Genomic DNA, 20,356 nt, shown 5'->3' with positions numbered 1-20,356 from the left:
CTATGCAGAGATGAATGGAAGATAATGGGCCAAACCCCTGACATATACATCTGTAGCTTCTGTTATCTGTAGTTCATAAAATACTACAAAAGACAGGAAACACGAGTGCAAGAGACAGAATACAAGGAACTCTGCCATGTAACTGGCTCTCCAAAAACATGGTTGCCTAAACAAGACCAGAACAATGGACATGTTAACATGGGAGGAAAAGACTTTTGCAGGGCAACATACTTGACAAAGAACTACCAGCAATGAATACCCGTCAGGATAAACAGAATTAGCATCTCCCAGTGATGACTTCTTTTATTGGTTGTCCAATTTAGAATGGTTACTCCTAAGTCTCCATACATACAAACAATAAAAATAAGCCCAGCGAGTTTATTTAGATATATGCACATACACATCTCAACATACATCATCATACATGCATATAATATAATCTCTCTCTCTCTCTCTTTCTCTCTCTCTCTCTCTCTCTTTATCTCTATCTCGTGTGTGTGTGTGTGTGTGTGTGTGTGTGTGTGTGTATCACTAAGTAAACCAAAACTGCCTATCACCTTGATGTAAGGGAGAGTAGTGAAGGGAGTTTGGGGGAGGGGATGATTAAATTAAATTAAATTAAATTAAATTGAAACCATATTCCTACCACATACAGTTATAAAGTATACAGAGATAGGAAAGGTGCTGATGACCAAGAACTGAGATGATGTTATTTAATCATTTTTATTATTTTATTTTGAAATAGAGTATTCTGCAGTGTACACTTGAATTCAATCGGTAGCTGAAGGCTTTCTTGAAGTGTCAATCTGTCTTTCTCAAGCTCCCAAGTACTGAAATGATGAATGGGAGCAACCATGCACAATGCACACACACACACACACACACACACACACACACACTCACACACACACACACACACATAGAGACACACACAGACACACACACACAGACACACACACACAGACACACACACACACACACACAGACACACATAGACACACATAGACACACACAGACACACACAGAAACACACACACACACACACACACACATTTCTGCCAGAGGACAATAATACAAAATACTGGTTATTTAACAATGTAAATGTACTTATAGAGAGGCAAGATCACTTTTTCTCCTTCCTGTTATGTATGTAGCAGAGGTCTTCTAAATTCATGATGAAAGGCATAATGGGAAAAAATTCACAGAAAAGTAATAAATTGGTACTTTTGCTAATAATTACATCTTCACAATATTATTTTTTTTCATAGAAAAGAATGAAGGTATACCACAGTAAATAAAAGCAGTGACCTTACTACCTTTTATAGATGTTGGTCTTCTTGATGTAGCTGCCTTTTTTGCCCACCCAATCACTTTCTCACATAACACAAGTCCTGTAGAGCAAGTAAGGTGATTAAGAGTGAGAGTTATTTACTATCCACTGAAGCCCAAACTGCTTCTTGTGTGCTATTGAGGGTGGTGGAGGCTCTTTTTAAAGAATAGAGGTGTAGTTCATCTGACCACAGTCCACCTTTACCTCACATAGCTTAGTTCCTCCTGCTGCTAGAAGATGTGAGAGCCACCTCTCTTGCTAATGCAGAACACACTGTTCTGTATTGAAATCACCAAGAAAGTCATCTTTGGGTAATTCTGGATCTGTGTTTCTGTTTCTGTTCTCATAACACTTTGGACCTTTGCAAATCGATACTCACATGAAAACCAGCACTGAGAATTCCTTGAGTATCCTTTTAGTAATAAGTGATAAATTGTGAAATTATAAAACAAAGAAAGGGAGGGGGTATTATAAGAAAGGGAAATTGTGATTAACATTTTTAAATGAGGGAGTTTAATGTAACACAAAAATTATTCAGTAATATTTAGTTTATACAGTGTGTCTTAAATTTGTAGCCATTTCTTATGTCCAAATTGCATCTTGTTCCCTCCTTGCATAAAATGTGTACTATACCATCACATGTGAAATGTATGCACTACCTTTAGGTGAATGAAGAGGAACTCTGAATTTTCCCTAGCCTACTTTTCTGTCGGTTATGCACAGGTAAAACTTATCTTGGTCATAAAGTTGAACCTATGGGGATAGTACATTCTGACCTCTTCTTTAAACTCACTATCACTGAACTGTGATTAAAGAACACATATGATGATTTTTATGTTTCCCACGTTTTATAATGGTCATTAAAGCATTACCAGCAGTCAAAAACTAGCTTATGAATGGGGACAGTGAAGCAGTAGTTAAGTATGAGTGGGGTGATACAGCATGCTCTGTGACATCAGTGGTACTAAAACATGTTCCCACTACATGCATAAACAGGTTTATACCACTACTTCATTTGAAAGAACGCTTCTAGGGAAATATAATTTCTATCACTTAGGTAATACACTGAGAGAGGTGAGCAAAGAGAAGGAAAGGGTGAGCTTATAGGTTGAGTAATAAAATTAATTCCACACATGAGCACATATGCCAAAGTATTTGAGAAGTCATTACTATTGTCACAGGAAAAACATCCACCAGCATGCAAGTTACAGTAATTCTCAAATTAAAAGGAAAAGATGTGGAAGAGAGATCAGAAATCCAATTAATATTCTCATTTTCTTTTCTCCTTTGTGCAGCTCCTGCTCCATTTATCATATTTTAATTGATGGGAAATGCAATCTATATGAATAGACAGGCACTCCTGAGATTGAACACACAAAAACATAAACTATGTTTTATTTCACTTTTAGGTAGTAAATAAACTTTATTCTTTGAGAGCAACTTATTCAAAATTTGTATGCAGTGGGTCTTTTTCAGCTAATGCCAGTCTGCTAAAGACCTTTTTCTGTTTTTCAACTTGCAAGTGTGCATACATAAGAAGAAGTCATTTGGTCTAGTATATAAATAATTGAAATAAATTCCACATTTCCTGATTTTGCCCATGAACTCTATTTAAATGCCAGCTACATTATAACCTTCAAATAGCTCAATACCAGTACCTGAGAGTGCTGCTAATTTCTGCATTCAAGTAAATGCAAAGAGCTTTGCCATTTTATTTCAATTGCTTGCAGCTTTTTAAATATTCACTCAATAATAACTGTTAACTTCTTCCTTCAAAATAATTACAAAACATAGAAAAAGAAGTGGAGAGCTAAAAGGTTTTTTTTTAATTCAAATCAATAGCTAGGGAGCATAAAAGTTTGCAATAATTATAATATAGAGACTTGAAATAGTTCATATATGTATATATTAAGAACTTAAGAGAACTGTATTCATCAGTGTTTCCAATTATGTATGCTCATAAAATATCACAATTAGATTTTATACAGATAATTTTGTCATGGCTCAATAGGCCCAGTCTTATTATTTAGTTTTTCTGAAGGTTACCTATATTAGTTAAACAACATGGTTTGATGGTTGGCTGAGTAACTGATTAGTTGGTTTAAGTAGTGAACGAAATCTGTGCCTTAGAAGAATAATGGGTTGCTAAGGAGCAGAATGGAGGCATGGAGTCAGGTCTTAAAGCTGCATGATTTGACAGCATGGTTGAAGATCAATTTCCTCATTCACTCGTGCAGTTTTGTGCATAGTAGAATAGAACTCTGTTCCCAGAACACTGATTGCCATCAGAGTCAGATTGCTACTCTACTTCCAGAAAAGCTAGTGACACATGTAATATTGGATTCTGAATTGACTTAAGGGTCTAATGTCTCATTCTTATGCAAAAATAATGTCAGTTATCTAAAAAGTAATGAAATAATCATTTAATTGGTATAAAACATTTGGTCATTCTATGGATTATTAAAAATATAGTAAAGCACATCTTCAAGGCACATGCAACTTGTCCAAAGAAGCTCTTTATGAAAGAGGCTTCCCTTCTCTAGTGTCTTCTCTTCTTCAATTCTTTCCTTTGCTGTACTTACAGGGAACTAGTGATCAAAATAATGTGTGCTGTATCACTGACTAGCTTCCTTTATCCAATCCTACACATCCAAATATTAACAGAAAGAGTAGATTAAAAATGAACAAAATTACCTCTATTTATTTACTCTTTGGATACAAAAATGTTTATTTACCAAGCTTATGAAATATAAACAAAATTCATTCATGAATTATGTCAGTTTAACTTTTTCAACATTCTAGGTCAATATCAGGATTTCTCTCTCTTCTCTCTTTCTCACTCTCTCTGTCTATCATGTGTGTGTATGTGTGTGTGTGTGTGTGTGTGTGTGTGTGTGTGTGTGTGTGTGTGTATCTGTGTCTTTGTCTGTGTGTGTCTGTGTGTGCTCTAAAGTTAAAGGCAAAAGAAGAGACTAAGTGCAACTGTTGAAAATTTTATTTATTTATTATGTATTTATGAAAAGAATCCTATGTATGTACTGAAATCAGTATTTAATTGCATTGAAATGTACAAATAGTGAGGTTTAGTGATAGCAATTTTTTTAATCTCATATAATTCAGTGTAATGTAAAATATGGGTCATATGTTGACAAAATAAATATATTAGCTAATGCAATATACATATTTAAGCATACCACAGAATGATTATTTATCTCCCATGTTTCATGTTTAATCAAATTTGTCTCTAACTTAATAATTTTTGCTAAGGCTTTGTTTGTTGAAAATATAGAATATTTACAGAAATTATATGTATGAGTATATCTTTACAGTGTATTTGTGTGTGGTGCTTGAGTATTTGTAGTTAATCTGTTCTTCTCTCCCTGTGTATGTATGTGTGTGTGTGTGTGTGTGTGTGTGTGTGTACACGTCTGAGCATATATGTCTGAAGGCAGATGTCTACCTCAGTTGTCATTTCTTTACATCTTCCCATTTTGCTTTTTGAGACAGTCTCTCCCACTGCAACTGGTATGTCAATAATTACAATAGGCTGGTGAATCTGCTGAGTCCCATGAATGAACCTGTCTCTATCTTCCTTTGAGGATTTGCCCATCTTTCTTACTCAGCATTGGGATTGAACATGCATGCAGACATTTCTCCTCCTTTTGAGATGGGTCCTTGGGATGGAATTTTAGCCCTTGTGCTTTAAATTAACACTTTACATACTGAGACATCTCCACAATTTCCATCAGTAAGTGTGTTTTAGATTGGTATTTGAGTTAAACATTATTAGTATTATTTTAGGTAATTTGACTATTATAAAGAATTTATTGTAAAAATGAAACGTGAAGAAATTTACTGGGTGGTTTATTTCTAAGTAGTAATTCAAATTCTTCACAAACACAAGGGAAAGTCTTTAAGTCAAATATGAAAGTATATAAATCTTCTGCCTATACATGGGTAATAATTTATCATTCTTTTGGCTAATTATTTAGATTTTACAAGTATGGAAGCCCATTTATATATCCATGCCTTTTCCACTTTCACTCTTTATTTTTGAAGAGATTAAAATGAGAGATAAGAATACTAAAAAGAAATTTTACAGCTGAAATATTTCCTAATCCCTATGGCTTTATTATGATACAATCACATAAAAAATGAAGTTTGACTAATGAAATCTAAAAGAACTTTCTACATAAAGTGAATAAAAAGTTATTTCTTGACTTTTAGATAAAAGTTTGGAAATTTGACTTGTGATAAGAATTCACATTTAATTATTTCCTAATAGTGGTAGAGTGAGTCATTCACACACATGTGAGCACTTTTGAGAAATTTCACATACAATGATTTATCTGGGCTCTTCCGGAGACAACTTATTCCTGTTACTGATGACACACAAGGTGAAATAAGGAAACATCACAATTGAAATTTCTGTACTTCACTAATACCATCTCATAGGATATTTATTAACTCTCAGAATTCCATGTAATAATACCAATGGAAATATGGTACTTGATATGCAATTCTGATAAATAGTACAACATTTTTATTTATGCCTGTTCAATTTTCTATATTTAAGATATTATCAAATACGCATTGCTCAAAAACATCTTAAATGTAGAATTGCTGCTATATTTTTTTTGGTTTTGTTGCTTTTTGTTTTCACCAACAATCATGTCTCTCTTCTCCTCTTACCATGTATAAGTCTCTTACAAAATTCAGCTCATTTTATGACAGATAGAAGTAGCAATTTTAAAAATTGTAAGCAAATGCCTAGCTTTCCAAAATCTAGAAGTAAGACATTTTTTATTTTCACATTATGGCTTATAAAACTAAGAAATATATATAATACTGTAACACAGTAATATGTGGCATCTAAAATGCATAAAATTGTTTTGAAAATGATTCACATATGTCTTAAAATGCAGACATCTAAATACATAAAAGTAAATATAAGCACATAGAAATAAATATAGTCTATAAATGTGAAAGTTATAACTATTGCATCTAATACTCAGTATCAATATTCTGAGCAACAAAGGTATGCATGGCCCATGATTATATGTGACTTTCTACTCTCTCTACTCTATCTGCTCCAGAGTATTATGGACACACTGTATGCTTCTACATCCAAGTATGCCTGGGATATTTTAGCGTAATCTATGCCCTTGTCAAACCTGAGATCCCTCAGGTTTATCCTCCCAAATGATAGAATTATAGGATACAGTCCCATGTCAAAGTTATGATCTAGTTTAAAGACACACTCCAGACTAAAGAGTGTGATACAAGGAGCCATTCATTTATTCCCCCAATGAATCTTCGGTTAATCACCAATCCTAGAATCTTAGTAAGGCTTGGGTTTTATTCATAACATTTTCAGAAAAGAATAAACAAATAATAAATATAATGCCATTATCACAACCTATTAGTTAGTCTATCATTGTTAAAAAAATCACTTTCATCAATAATATTACATGAATAATATGATTGTGTAGCAAAAAGTAAAATAAAATAAAAGATTTGCTGTCTATTTACAAGAAAGTGTGATTTACTATGTATTTGGAAACATGAAAACTTTCTAAAATTTCTGAATATATATTTTGTGAATGCTGAAAATGTTTTACAAAGAATGTAGGGTAATAAAACCAGCACTAAATATTTTGATTTTTATTACATGTATTTAAATATGTTGATCTATTAAAGCATCTTATTTTCATTCATACATGATGAAATTTTCAATATAGTTTTTACAATGTACTACTTCTAAGGGAGTATAACTTCTTTTGTTGATAACTGAATAAGCAATTAAAATAACAGTATAAATTTCTAAAGACATGTTAAATATTTCTCATGGTATAGGGGATTAGATACAGGGCCTCAATAATATGAGACAATAACTTTACCACCAGCTATAACTGAGCTCAGCAGTAATAAATTTAAAGGATCAAGCAAGTATGCTATAAATTGGCTAGTCTTGTTCTGGTATGTAATTTTTCCAAATGAAGTTTGGGATGTATTCTAAGGTTTATGTGAAAATAATTTATGAAATATCATGGTTGGTATCCAGAAAGATAGAATAAAACAAAGACATTCTTAGGGATAAAACCTATGGGGTCTCTGGAGTCTTCAATGCCATTTCAAGTCTGTATTTAGATTATCTGAAAAGAAAATTATTCACATTTTTAGCATATATAACTAAAGTCAGTAAGTCAGTACATTTCATAGGCTGCTAGAACAAGTTTGGTATAAGATTCATATAATCAGAAGAGATATTGTAAAGTATGCAGTTTAATAACACACAAGGTTCACTGCACAGGTAAACTTACCCTTCTAATCTCACATCTGGCAGACTTCGGTTAAGGGCAATCAAGTCACTGGCCATGAGGTTAAACTGATTGATTTTAAACAACTCTTTCATTTTCTCTTGGTCATCTTTTGGAATAAGCACAGCCTTTCCCATTTCTCCTGGACCTTCTTGGTTTCTTGAAATAACAGCTGCAAGAAAAATATAGATACAAACATATAGATATATAATGAACAGAGTATGCTCAGATCTTAAATAAAATTCTGTTATATATTAATATCTAATATTGTAACATTATAAACTATCTTTTACAAACTATATGTTACAGAAGGAAATTCTGTATGCAATGTTTCAAGTAGGATATAATACATATGACCTAATCGGTTACTAATATTTATTAGATAGCACTTGAACATTTTTGTCAGTTTTGCAACATATTTAACAGAAAGAGGTGAATCCGAGGAATAGGCAAACCAAAATGCCTTTTAAATATATGCCAAGATTAATTTATCTACAAATCCAATTAAAAGTTAAGGTTTCATACACCTTTAGAATTAGATATTTACAATACCTAGGGAGATTGATAATTCTTTGTCAAAGCACTTTAAATGTAGTTTCACAGTGGTGAAATATAACTTTAAGTGTCAAGATACCTTGGTATTTCATACTAGAAATCTCTACACAAATATCACAGGTCGACAGTTCATTAGTAGAAATAAAAATTTGAGATACACACAAATATTTGCATCATTTCTTCCAAGTAATCAATATACTAAACTTTCTTACTATTTTATAGTACATGTTTCAATGTGTATATACCCACATACCTAGATATATAGATGATAAAGATAGATAGATAGATAGATGATAGATAGATAGATAGATAGATAGATAGATAGATAGAGATGATAGGTATATTTAAACAAATATAAAGCTGGGATTGAGATCATGTTAATTTACCTTAACGATATTGATCACCAGTGATATTATTATACTAAAAATGGAAATTAGACTCTGATTAGAGAAACTGAAAGCTGAACTGGAGATCTTCATCTCAGGCTTCTCTCCATTAGTTTGATCCCTTGCTTTGTAGTAGATGATTTGCAGCCTCCCACCCTCAACACCCCTTGAGGTTCCAATTTCCCTCCAAAAGTTTCCCAACACTTATTTTTAATCCAAGATATCAACTCCCACAGCTATTCTCTAGGAAATCACAGGCCACAGTATCCAGGAAATTATGTGGCCTGACCACAATACTCTGTCACTCCTTCCTATAAATCTAATGCTCAAGTATTATGTTTATCGCTATAGAAGACCAACTCTGACTTCCCTGATTCTTCAACGCCATATCTAGTGAGATAGACAGATGTTCTTTAACAGTCTTCTTCCCCACTTAGATTTTTTATCACAACCTCAATGCCAATGATTCTTCCCTATGATTCCACCAGCCCACCTACCAAAAAAAGCAAGTAGTTCAGAGTAGGAAAGCTTCATGTCTTCTATCTCCCCCATCCCCTCCAAATTCAATCACCCAATATCATACCCAGAAATTAGGAGGTTACATATTGTGGCCTTTTCTCATTCTACATTCCTGTTCACTAGGACTAAGCTGAACCTGGTGGAACAGTTTGCTTATTTTCCATCTGTGGACTCCTTACTTATCCCCAGCCCATCTGCATTCCTAAGTGTGAGACCTCAATACCTAGAAATTTATTTTATCCAGGAACCCTAATAGCCACATCATGGAAAATCCCACTAGTAAGCACACAGTCACCACAAACTCATGTAAACCAAAGGGTAACAGAAACAAAGAACCTAAAAACGACAGACCAAATATCAGCACCTACAATCAAATTCTCCCCAATTACAAATGCCTAGATGCTAACAATCTACAAAAGTGAGGACATGCCCTATATGAGCAAAGCAAACCTATTATAGTATAGGCTCTCAGGATTAAAGTATAGAAGAAGCAGAAGACAAAGTTCTTAAAATAGTCTTCATATTATGATATATGACCTTAAGAGGAAAGAAGTAAATCTCTTAAATGGAAATCTATAAAAACACAACCAGTGCAATGAAATAAATAAACTATCTCAAGATTTGAAAGAAGAAATATATTCAACAAAGAAGATCCAAATTAGGGAAATCTTAAAATAAAAATTTTAGAAACACACACACATCAAACTCAGAGGCAAGCCACACCAACAGAATACAAAAGGTGGAAGAATCTCAGGCACTGGAGAAACAACAGAAGAAACAGATGCATAGGAAAAAAGAAAAAAAGAGTAATCTGAAAACACTGCCACAAAATATCCCAGGGATTTTCCATAGTAACTGTAGGGTACTAGGCCAGAACAGGGGTGGAGACCAGATTGATTGTGTCATCTCTCATCCAGTCACCAAGCTCAGCATGGTTGGTATGGGTCTTCACTATGGTTTGATATTGGATACCTGAAATCCGGAGGTACTAGGGAGACCTGGCTACATCTTTGACTCTAGAAAAGAAGTTACATATCAACTTGGATCTGTTCTGTGGTTTGTTGTTATGCTACTGTTGTTCTTTTGCTTGCGTATTGTAGTTGTTTAAATTTTATATATCGTATAAAATATATGCATAATTATTATATAATATATATATATATATATATATATATATATATGTATATATGTACTTATAGGACTGAAGTTGCAAATTGTTTATGCTACTACTATATGAGGGCTGGGAATTAAATCATGGCTAAAATCAGCCAGAGCTCTTAAATACTGATCTCCTGCCTGCAAAGCTCTATTTCAACAACAGAAATGACAAAAAGCTTACAAGTTTAATGAAAGTTGAAGAGATAAAAATGGGTTAAGACAGAAATTGAAAGATAAAGAACTTTACAAAATAGAAAAAAATATTTTATTATTTCAAAGGAAATGTTAAATGACTTTCTAAGTTTTCTTTGGATTCTGAAGTACCAACAAACACCTCACAAATAGTCTTTATGGGTTTCTTTACAACTTTTTACTATAACCTCAGTGATAACAAAAATGAATGGATGGTATCTGAAAAAAGTATATTAATCTGAAACAATATACTATAAAATTTCAGCAAAAAATATTACCATGTTCATTACGTTGATAAAGAAGGACTGGATTAATATGTTTTCATTGAATATATTATTTACATTTCAAATATTATCACCTTTCCTCATCCAAAACCCTGTATCCCAAACCTTCCTGCTTCTACAAGGGTGCTCGCTGACCCACCCACTCCCAACTCACCTCCTGGGAATTCCCCTACACTCGGTCATCAAGGTTTCAAAGAGCCTCTTATCCCATTGATGGCAGATAAGGCCATCCTTTACTATATATGCAGCTGGAGCTATGGGTCTCTCCTTATATACTCTTTGGTTGGTGGTTTTCTCAGTGGGAGCTCTGGGGTATCTGGTTGCTTGATATTGTTGTTCTTCCTATGGGGTTGCAAACCCCTTCAGTTCCTTCAGTTCTTTCTCTAACTTCTCTTTGGAGGTACCTGTGCTAAGTCCAATGATTGGCTGCAAGCATCCACATCTGTATTTGTCAAACTCTGGCAGAAACTCTCAGGAGACAGCTATGTCAGGTTCCTGTCAGCAAGTACTTCTTGGTATCTAGAGTAGTGTCTGAATTTGGATTGATGTCTGTATATGGAATGGATTCCCAGGTGGGAGAGTCTCTTGGTAGTCTTTCTTTCAGTCTCTGTTCTACAATTTGTCCCCATATTTTCTTTATACAGGAGCAATTCTGGGTAAAAATTTGGAGATGAGTGGAGGTCCCATACCCAAACAGGGGACTCTCCTAACCTCTAGATATGATCTCTACAGTTTCTCCCTCACCCAAATACAGACACCAAACCCAGACACCATTGTGTGTATATAATCTTTAAAGAAGAACAAGACATTTATATTTGTAGAGGAGATACAAATTTTGGTGCATTAAGACACCAAGATGGCTGTGTGTGTACCTAGTGTTCTAGGACATGGTTTAAGACTATTTTAATTTTCTTGCTTTCAAACAGTATAGCATGATACTCATTTCTTTGCCACCACAAATGAAAATAGAAACTATATAATGCTAAAAGAAAATTATCCATACTCTGAATATGTTACAAAAATAAAAATACACTTTAACATGATGCTTACCATATAATACAATAGATGAGCTCTTGCTTTCCCCCAAACAGGAAAAGTTTTAAACTCATTCATTACATTTAATCAAAAAAGGTCATATTAACAATGCCAGTGTTCTTTGTAGTATATTATATTTTTGTTATATATTTGATAATATATATATATCTTTGTTCCTTACCTTTCTAAAGGTTATATGGTGGGTGATGTTAAGTAATTATAATGTGGATTCAGCATTATTTGTTCTACTTTTTCTGTACTGAATCTTGTGAGTGGAGAATGAAAAGAGAAGTGTTCCTTTAAATAGCATAAATATGATGTGGGAAAAAATAAGTAGTTGGGCTATGTGGTATATTTCTGACACACTACTCTTTTAAATAGTAACTGTTAGTTTTCTTACCTATTGATTCCTTTCCTCTTAATAGCATAAGACTATAATATGCCATGAAGTACAATTTCACAAAGCCAAAGGAAAAATTCAAAATAAATTGTCATAAAATATTTATTCTTGCCTCCTTCCCTAATGCATACCACAATCAACATGCCAATGTATCAGCTCTGGAGAGAAGGCAGTTAAATGTTCTCTCCAGTGTCTCTATCATTGGTATATAGGTGGACCAAAATTCTCTCATTGAAAGAATGGATTAAATTACAAAAAGTAATTAATATGTATATTACATATTATCCTATGCTCATTCTATGGAAAATCATTAAAATGATTAATACTCATTTCAACATTATCTAAATGACCTTGAATTATCATATGATCAAAATTATATTCTCAGTATTTTCATCATTTGAGCATTGTCATTTTATTTTAACATGGAAGCTTTTTAAGATAAGAAGAAAACAGACTTATTCTGCATATTCTCATAAAGGACAAACAAAATATAAGAAAATTAATTTACCCATATATCAAGTGAATCACCACATATTGTTAGTATTATTTACAGATGCAGCTTGATTATGGACATCTTTTTACTTTTTTCAGAATTCTATCACAAATGCTGACTGTTGAAGAAGAGATGGATTCTACTCCCTGAAGCTATTATGGAGTGAAATATAACAATTTCTTTTAACGTAGTAGCATTATTCTGTAAAAGATGTCATCAATATGTGATATATATTGATGTGCAAAATATTGTCACATCAAGAACAACAATATCAAATCTACTGCTTGTGGTTTATGTGATTTGGAAATATTTATTCTCTTTAACAAGGCAATGAATGCTCCATTCATATCCATAAATACCAAAATGAGAACTCTGATAAATTATAACTTTTAACTTTAGTCATTCCCATTGATGTGCATGCACAGTCTATCAGTAATATATCAAATTTCCAAAAGCTGTACATTTTGTCTGAACCTTCATAAGTCAGTAGAATCATAAAATGGACGCATCACAAATGGCTATTCTGCCATCAGGAATAATTCATATTCAGCTTATCTATTATTCTAAAGGACCCCAGTTTATTGACAGAAACACTTGATCATTGAGGTCAGTTGATATTAACTTACTTATGTATCTTAGATGCAATATTTTGGGCTTTTCATTCTTAGAGTTAGCATGTGTATTGAAGAACTGAGAGTAACGTCCCAAACTATGATACACCAGTATGATGAAGGATATGATAGGAAGGAATCCCAAGGTGTCGTGGATCGTTGCTCATCATGACATCACTATTTTACTCCTCACAGTCTCCCAAATAATAAGGTATAATTTTTTAAATGCCCACCATCCATTTTAAAAAAAAGAACCCCATGGAATTGTACTAAATAGTCTAGAGGTTGTATGACACACAATATTATAGATCACTTCTGTAGAACACTATTCTTCATTCTTTCGGAGTGCTCATATCACAGAAAACTTCACTGCTTTTTTCTAAGAGTACTGTCAAAGCTTAGGAATTACTTGAGAATCCATTTCAAGCAAATATTCTTTTAAGAAACACGGGTATCTTCTCATATATTTTTCTGTCCATGTTATTACAAAGTATCTTTATAAATGAGTTTATCAGCACACACAAATTTATATTCTCACCAATGTATATTAATATACCACAAATATTAAATAGATAAGAAAACTGAGCTATCTTCAAAACTGTACTGAAGAAATGTATCTGTACTAAACATCATCAGAAAACAATGCTATAAAATAAGATTATTTCTGTAGAAAGTAAAAGATTCAAATAATGCATATGTGGCAGGTAAAATTATCACTGGCTCCAAAATTAGAGACTCTCTTGCTCTATATTGTGCTGTATTCAGTTTTTAAATCAGCTCAGCATTCCCAAATAATGTAATATCAACTATTTACCTACAAAAATTGCTGCAGTAAAAGTAAATATTATCTGTATTTTACTGGAATAGACAGAGTAATGTCAGGATATATTCACATCATGGAGATGATAAAATTGTGGACTTCAAGGTAGAAAGCAAATATCGTAAGTTAAGTATCATAACAAGAAGTGAATACTCCAGAATTAGTTTGTTCCTTTTAAATTTTTGAAGTTATAAGTTATTACATTTTCCCTGTCTCTTTCTTCTCTAGTTCTTACTCTACCTTGTGGCCTTTTGAATCAGTCATTTTTATTACACACACACACAGACACACACACACACACACACAAACACACACACACACACACACACATACATACATTCAGTTCATATAATGCTATTAGTCTGTATGTTTGCAGTGCTGAGCCTTTGGCACTGGATAACCATTAAGTGTGTTCTGGGAAAGACTACTTCTGTTTCCAGTTTTCCTTAGTTGCCTACAGTTCTTTGTGTAAAGAGGCTTGATGAGCTTTTCTCTGTTAATTTTGGTATATCCACTGGTGACATAATTGTTAAGTTCACTTTTGCATGGTCATGCTCATGATACTTAATGGGTATACCTTCAAATAGGAAATTTCTCCACAAGAAATCATTCACAAATCATTGAGCAGTCAATCAGAAAGTTGACATATATAAGCAGTGACATTCTTGCATTGTTTTTAGGGAAAGGAACTTAGGTGAAATAAAACTGTCTTTTTTCCAATTATAATCATCCTCACAAAGCATTCCACACATCCATTAGTGTCATACATTTGGCACAATAAGAGGGGATCTGGCACATGTTACCATCACAAGTGTTTCCTGGAATCAATTGGACAAACTCTTAAGTGTTCTCTAGTGTAATAAAATAATGATGAAATATGAAATCATTTCCTTCTGCATTAAGAATAAACTTCCTCATTCAAAAGCACTAATCATGTAATGGTTGTATTCATATATATATAATCATAGTAACAGCTCTAATTTCCATTTAAGTTGGAAATCTTCTCATAACTCTCCTTCTATGTTGCACATATAAAAAATGGACAAGAGAAAACACCAAGTTTGGTCACAAATATTTTAATCAGCCTCTTTCATAAGGATATTTTAAGTAGAACAGTGATAAATCTTATAGATTTCTATAAAATAATTATTTTTATTTTGAACTATTTTTAAGATATGCTAAGACCTGCTCTTATATAATTCATTTACTTAGCAAACACATTTATTTTTATCAAAAAAGGAAGATAGAAAGAAAGAAAGAAAGAAAGAAAGAAAGAAAGAAAGAAAGAAAGAAAGAAGGAAGGAAAGAAAGGAAAAAACCAAGGAAGGAAGGAAGGAAGGAAGAAAGAAAGAAAGAAAGAAAGAAAGAAAGAAAGAAAGAAAGAAAGAGAAAGAGAGAGAAAGAAGGAAGGAAAGAAAAGCACTACATTTATGGGTCACATCTAGTAGATACATTTATTTAAATATATTTGATTGAGTCATTCCTTTTAGTATGAATGTAAGTATATTATCAGATCTGACTCATATTGACTAATATTTGTCATAGATAAGTTAAGTGATATTTGATGGATTATGATGAGCTCATGTAGAAAATAAAAAAATATATATTTGACAAAAATTTGATTTAAAATAAATAAATCATGGCTTCACTTCTGCTCTCGCCCGCAATACATGATCATGTTACCCCTTTCCTTGCTCTTTATGCTCCTCTCTCTCCAATTTGGGATAAAAGCATCCTCACTTGAGCCCACTGACTTGTTGTATGTTGTATGCTGGGTGGGTATTCAGTACATTTTGGCTAATATCCACCTTTTAGTAAGCACATAGCATGAATGTCCTTTTTGTTCTCAGATACTTCACTCTGGTTGATATTTTCTAGTTCCATCCACTTGACTGTAAAATTCCTGGTGTTCTCTTATTCTTAATAACGAACTAATATCCCAGTGTGTAAATGAACTACACTTTCTGTATCCATTCTTCAGATGTGGGAAATTTGAGTTATTTCCACCTTCTAAGTTCATGTGGCAACTATGAACTTAGTGGTGTACATGCCCTTGTAGCATGGTGGGGTATCTTCTGGGTATATTCCCAGGAGTGGTATAGCTGGGTCTTCTGGTAGATATATTTCCCATTACAGAAAGAATAGAATAGAATACAAGCCGGGGAAGTGGGAGGAAGTGTGACCCTATTGAATGTACCAGAGACTAGAAGATGAAAGAATCTCAAGACACACAGGTAGGAACTTTAGATGAAAGGCCCGACAGTGGCGAAAGGAAACTTGTAGAATCTACCTCCAGTAGATGAAGTAAAGGGGGGCCGTCGGAATCAAAAACTGACCCAGATCCAGAATTGCACCTGTTTAATAGAACTGAAGGGACAAAAATGGAGAAGTGTCTGAGGGAAAGAAGGTCCCCTGGCTGGCCTAAATAGGGACCCATTTCAAGGAGAGGCTTTAAGGTGTCACATTATTATTGAAGTTATGATGTACTTACAGACAGGAGCCTACCATGACTGCCCTCTGTGAGACCCAACAAGCAACTGATTGAGACAGAAGCAGATACTTACACCCAACCAATGGTCTGAACATTAATTTTTCTTGATTGTTTGTCTTTTTCCATTTAATGTGCTACCTTTTGTTTTATCTTATTATATTTTATTATCCGTTACAAGCTAGTTTGGTTTCTAAGGAGAGCTAGAAAATGGTGGATGTGGAGAGGAAGTCATATGGTATGGAACTGAGCGGAACAAAGGGCTGGAGAGGTGTAATTGAGATACATTATGGAAAAAAGAAAAGGTGATTTTCTTTATTTTTTTCTCTTTTGCGACTTTATTTTTTTTTAAAAGAATACATATATAGATTTTTAAAGGCATTTTGGCATAACAATATATGAATATTTTTGTCAGTACTTAATTTTTTTAGAGGTTTGATACCTTGCATTGAAATTCCACTAGTTACCGTAAGCATAAAGAACATATAGCACAGAATGTAACATGGAAACAGTTTTCTTGGTGAGTATAGATTTTCAAGTGGATGTTTAAAATGTGATTATAGAAACTAACATAATAGACAACAATGGGTAAAATTTCGCATCTAATGCCTCCCTATAGTTTAGATCATCCCATTAACAATGATTGTTGTTAAATACACTATGGCATTGAACATCTACAATTCTTTTTTTTTTTTTTTTTTTTTTTTTTTTTTGGTAACAGTTTTTCTAATGTCCCTCTGTTGTGATTAGGTTTGCCTTTCCATATTTCTGACTGTATTTTCTTGAACACTTTGCAGTGTATTCTTTTCCAATATCCTTCCTCTGGGTTAATTCGCTATATGGCATAGTGCTATTTAATCTTTGCCTGTTTCCTCATTTCTTACTTAAAGAGGGATGGATATATAAATATATAGAGATATAAATGTAGCTATAGATAAAAATAATATAGATATAGATGATATAGATATAGATTATAGATAAAGATGAAATATATTATAGATGTTATAGATACAGAGATGGAGATGAATATATACAAAGTAGGGATTTCTTTCTTTTGAATGTATCTCAGAAGAGGTGGTTTGGTCCATGCTTTTGTTGCTGACCAGATAAAAAATTAGGAATTGATAGTCTTGAGGTTCACCACAGCTGCTGTTCACATTCACTCATTACAGGGCTCAAAAGGCCCAGTCCTCGCTGACAGCACTAGCAGTTGATGGCTACTAGCATAAGGGAGTCCATTTTGTTCAGGGGTGTGGTTTCTCCAAGGTTACCTGTTATGGAATGGATGACCCTATACCCATGCTCATACCAACCCAACTACACTCAATCCTTACAGAAAAGAAAGGAAGAGAATAGAATCTGAGGTTGGAAGAATCCCATTGGTATGGCTGGCTGTGGGAGAACGTGAAAGCAGGGACAGAGGATAGACATCAAGTTGACCTCAAGCTGTATTACAGATCAATTGTGATAAAAAACTGCCTGGTATTGGTAAAATTCATTTATATACAGAAGTTTTGAATATCTCATAACATGAAGGCTATATTGTGGGTAATTATTCATATTGAAAACTATATATTAAAGTAGAAATCTGATATAAAATGTATTGTATTTAATCTCCATAATCAGCAAAATCTTCTGCTCTAATTTCCGTATTGTTTTCTTTAAAACCCTTAATATACCTTTTAATTTACAATCAATGCATTACATATGTGCATTTATATTTCTTATAATATAAATATATGTATGCACTGAACCTTAATTTTCAGTTACACTTGTCTAAATTTCCTTTATTGGTAATGCTTTTAACAATATTTCATGACTCAGCTTCATCTTTTCACAGCAATTTGTAGAAGTAGTTGATTGTTTTTAAATGTACAGCTAGACAAATCCTTTTCTAGTTATTATAAAATCAATTTAAATTTGGTATTAGGGTGTCTGACACTGAAGTAAATATTCAAGGTAAAGATACTGTAGAATGTTTCCCCAAAAAGTATTTTGGCTAGAAGAAATAAAAAACAGTTATTTCTGGCACACTTGACTTCAATATTTAGTAATATACTGAGATTTCAACAGAAAAAAAATGCCAGCAGTAACTTTAGAAAATTGCCCTATGATTCTTTTACATTGTAGGTAATGTCAATCAATATGTAATTGTAGTGCAGTTTAAGATAATAGCTTTTTATTCTTGTTTCTGGGGAGGAGCAAATATAATATATATCACTATACTGTTAAATTTTCACTTATTTTGTAGTTACTCCCCTGTTAATCTAACTTGAGTCTTTATGTTTTATTGCATGCATTAAAAAGTTAAGAAAAATGTTAATGATCATAAAATTATATTTATGTGAAGTAACCACTCAAATTATTGATCACATGTAAATTTATAATAAAATGCACCAGATCAAAATATTTAACTATACATTAGATGCATATTTTCCGCTTTCCTATGCTGTTTGCTCACCCAGCCATGTCTCCTTTCTTCTGTGTACTGTACTGTTTCATGCATGTTCACATGAGAAACAAAATGGACAAAACTATCTGCTTAGTAACATGTGCCATATAATAAAGACTGCATTTTACTCTTCAAAATCCAGAACACATCATAACTTGTGGAACTATACAATCACAGTATCCCCATACTGGCTGTATTGAAGTCATTAATTTATGGATAACATACAAAACTTTTGAATAGGAAATATTTTGGATCCTGTATTTCTATATATTTTGCAAAGGTGCTCTACAAATAGAGTTTGGCAGAAAACAGTATTGCAAATTAATCTTCACAATATTGACAACCATTTGTAATAGCTTAGACTCTAAAAGTATCAGGTCTTATTGGAAATAGACTGAGAAAAAGGGGAGTGAGTGATTCAGAGAACTTAACTTGTTAATTACATGCAAATCAACAGACTCAGGAGGTTAAAACCTCATCTTTCTTGTTTGGGTAACTGAGCTTATCTGCTCACTTCAAGTGTATGTTACCTCCCCAAAGAGTATTCATAGATTTCCAAGCTTGCAATGCTAGATGAGGTAAAAATCTCCCTTGTGAGAGATATGAGGTTAGAAAGTGCATGCTCCGTTTATGGAAAATGACATTCTGTGACATCAAAACCAACTTGTTGTATTAATTGAACTGAAGACCCACTCAACAAAAGGGAACTCACTTCTGGCTCTGGAAACCTAGGCAACTACTCAGGGCTAGTGAACTCAGGTACCTTGGGGGAGAATCTGTATCCATCACTTTCTAAACCAGTACTACTCTAACTCCATGCTACATACCTTTCCTTATACTCTCCCCAGTGAAACATCTCTTTGCAACAAAACGAAGAATTGATTGCAGAAAACCACAGCCAATTAAAATACAGAGTTGCAGAACCAGTGGAGATATTCAGGAAATATTGTGAATTTTGGGGGTAGCTGGAGGGTGGAAACATTGTAAGAGTCTGATGATCAAGATATTTGCTATGGGATTATGTCTCCTAGTTACATCAGAGAATACATCCATTAATGTGGACAGCAGGTGTGGTGATGGCACAAGATGGCGCTTGGGACTCCGGCCAAGTCTTGTGACTGGCCCCTGCCTTCCTCCCACTCCTGAATATAGCCACATCATTCCATTAAGCTTCAGAGGTGCATCTATGACGGGAGATCAGGCCATATGACATGGACCTATGAACTACAGCCATGCAACATGGGCTGAGGAGGTGGAGATGAGAGAGGATAAAAGGGACTTTGCTTGGGGGCTTAGAGAGACTTTCACTTGCA

The 20,356-nt window shown here is 33.5% G+C and overlaps 1 protein-coding gene across 1 annotated transcript in view; it reads right to left on the bottom strand.

The window, feature by feature from the left end:
- GALNT13 (polypeptide N-acetylgalactosaminyltransferase 13) overlaps positions 1-20,356 on the bottom strand; it is a gene marked incomplete at both ends in the record, with an annotated part of 487,973 nt that overhangs the window by 344,724 nt on the left and 122,893 nt on the right. Inside the window, one exon of the mRNA XM_080927236.1 lies at positions 7,654-7,822. Coding sequence (XP_080783362.1) covers positions 7,654-7,822 — 169 coding nt within the window. The remainder of the gene's footprint in view (positions 1-7,653; positions 7,823-20,356) is intronic.

This window comes from Micromys minutus, assembly GCF_963924665.1.
Source record: "Micromys minutus genome assembly, chromosome: 13".
Classification (NCBI taxonomy): domain Eukaryota; kingdom Metazoa; phylum Chordata; class Mammalia; order Rodentia; family Muridae; genus Micromys; species Micromys minutus.
This window is presented reverse-complemented; position numbering and strand designations above follow the sequence as displayed.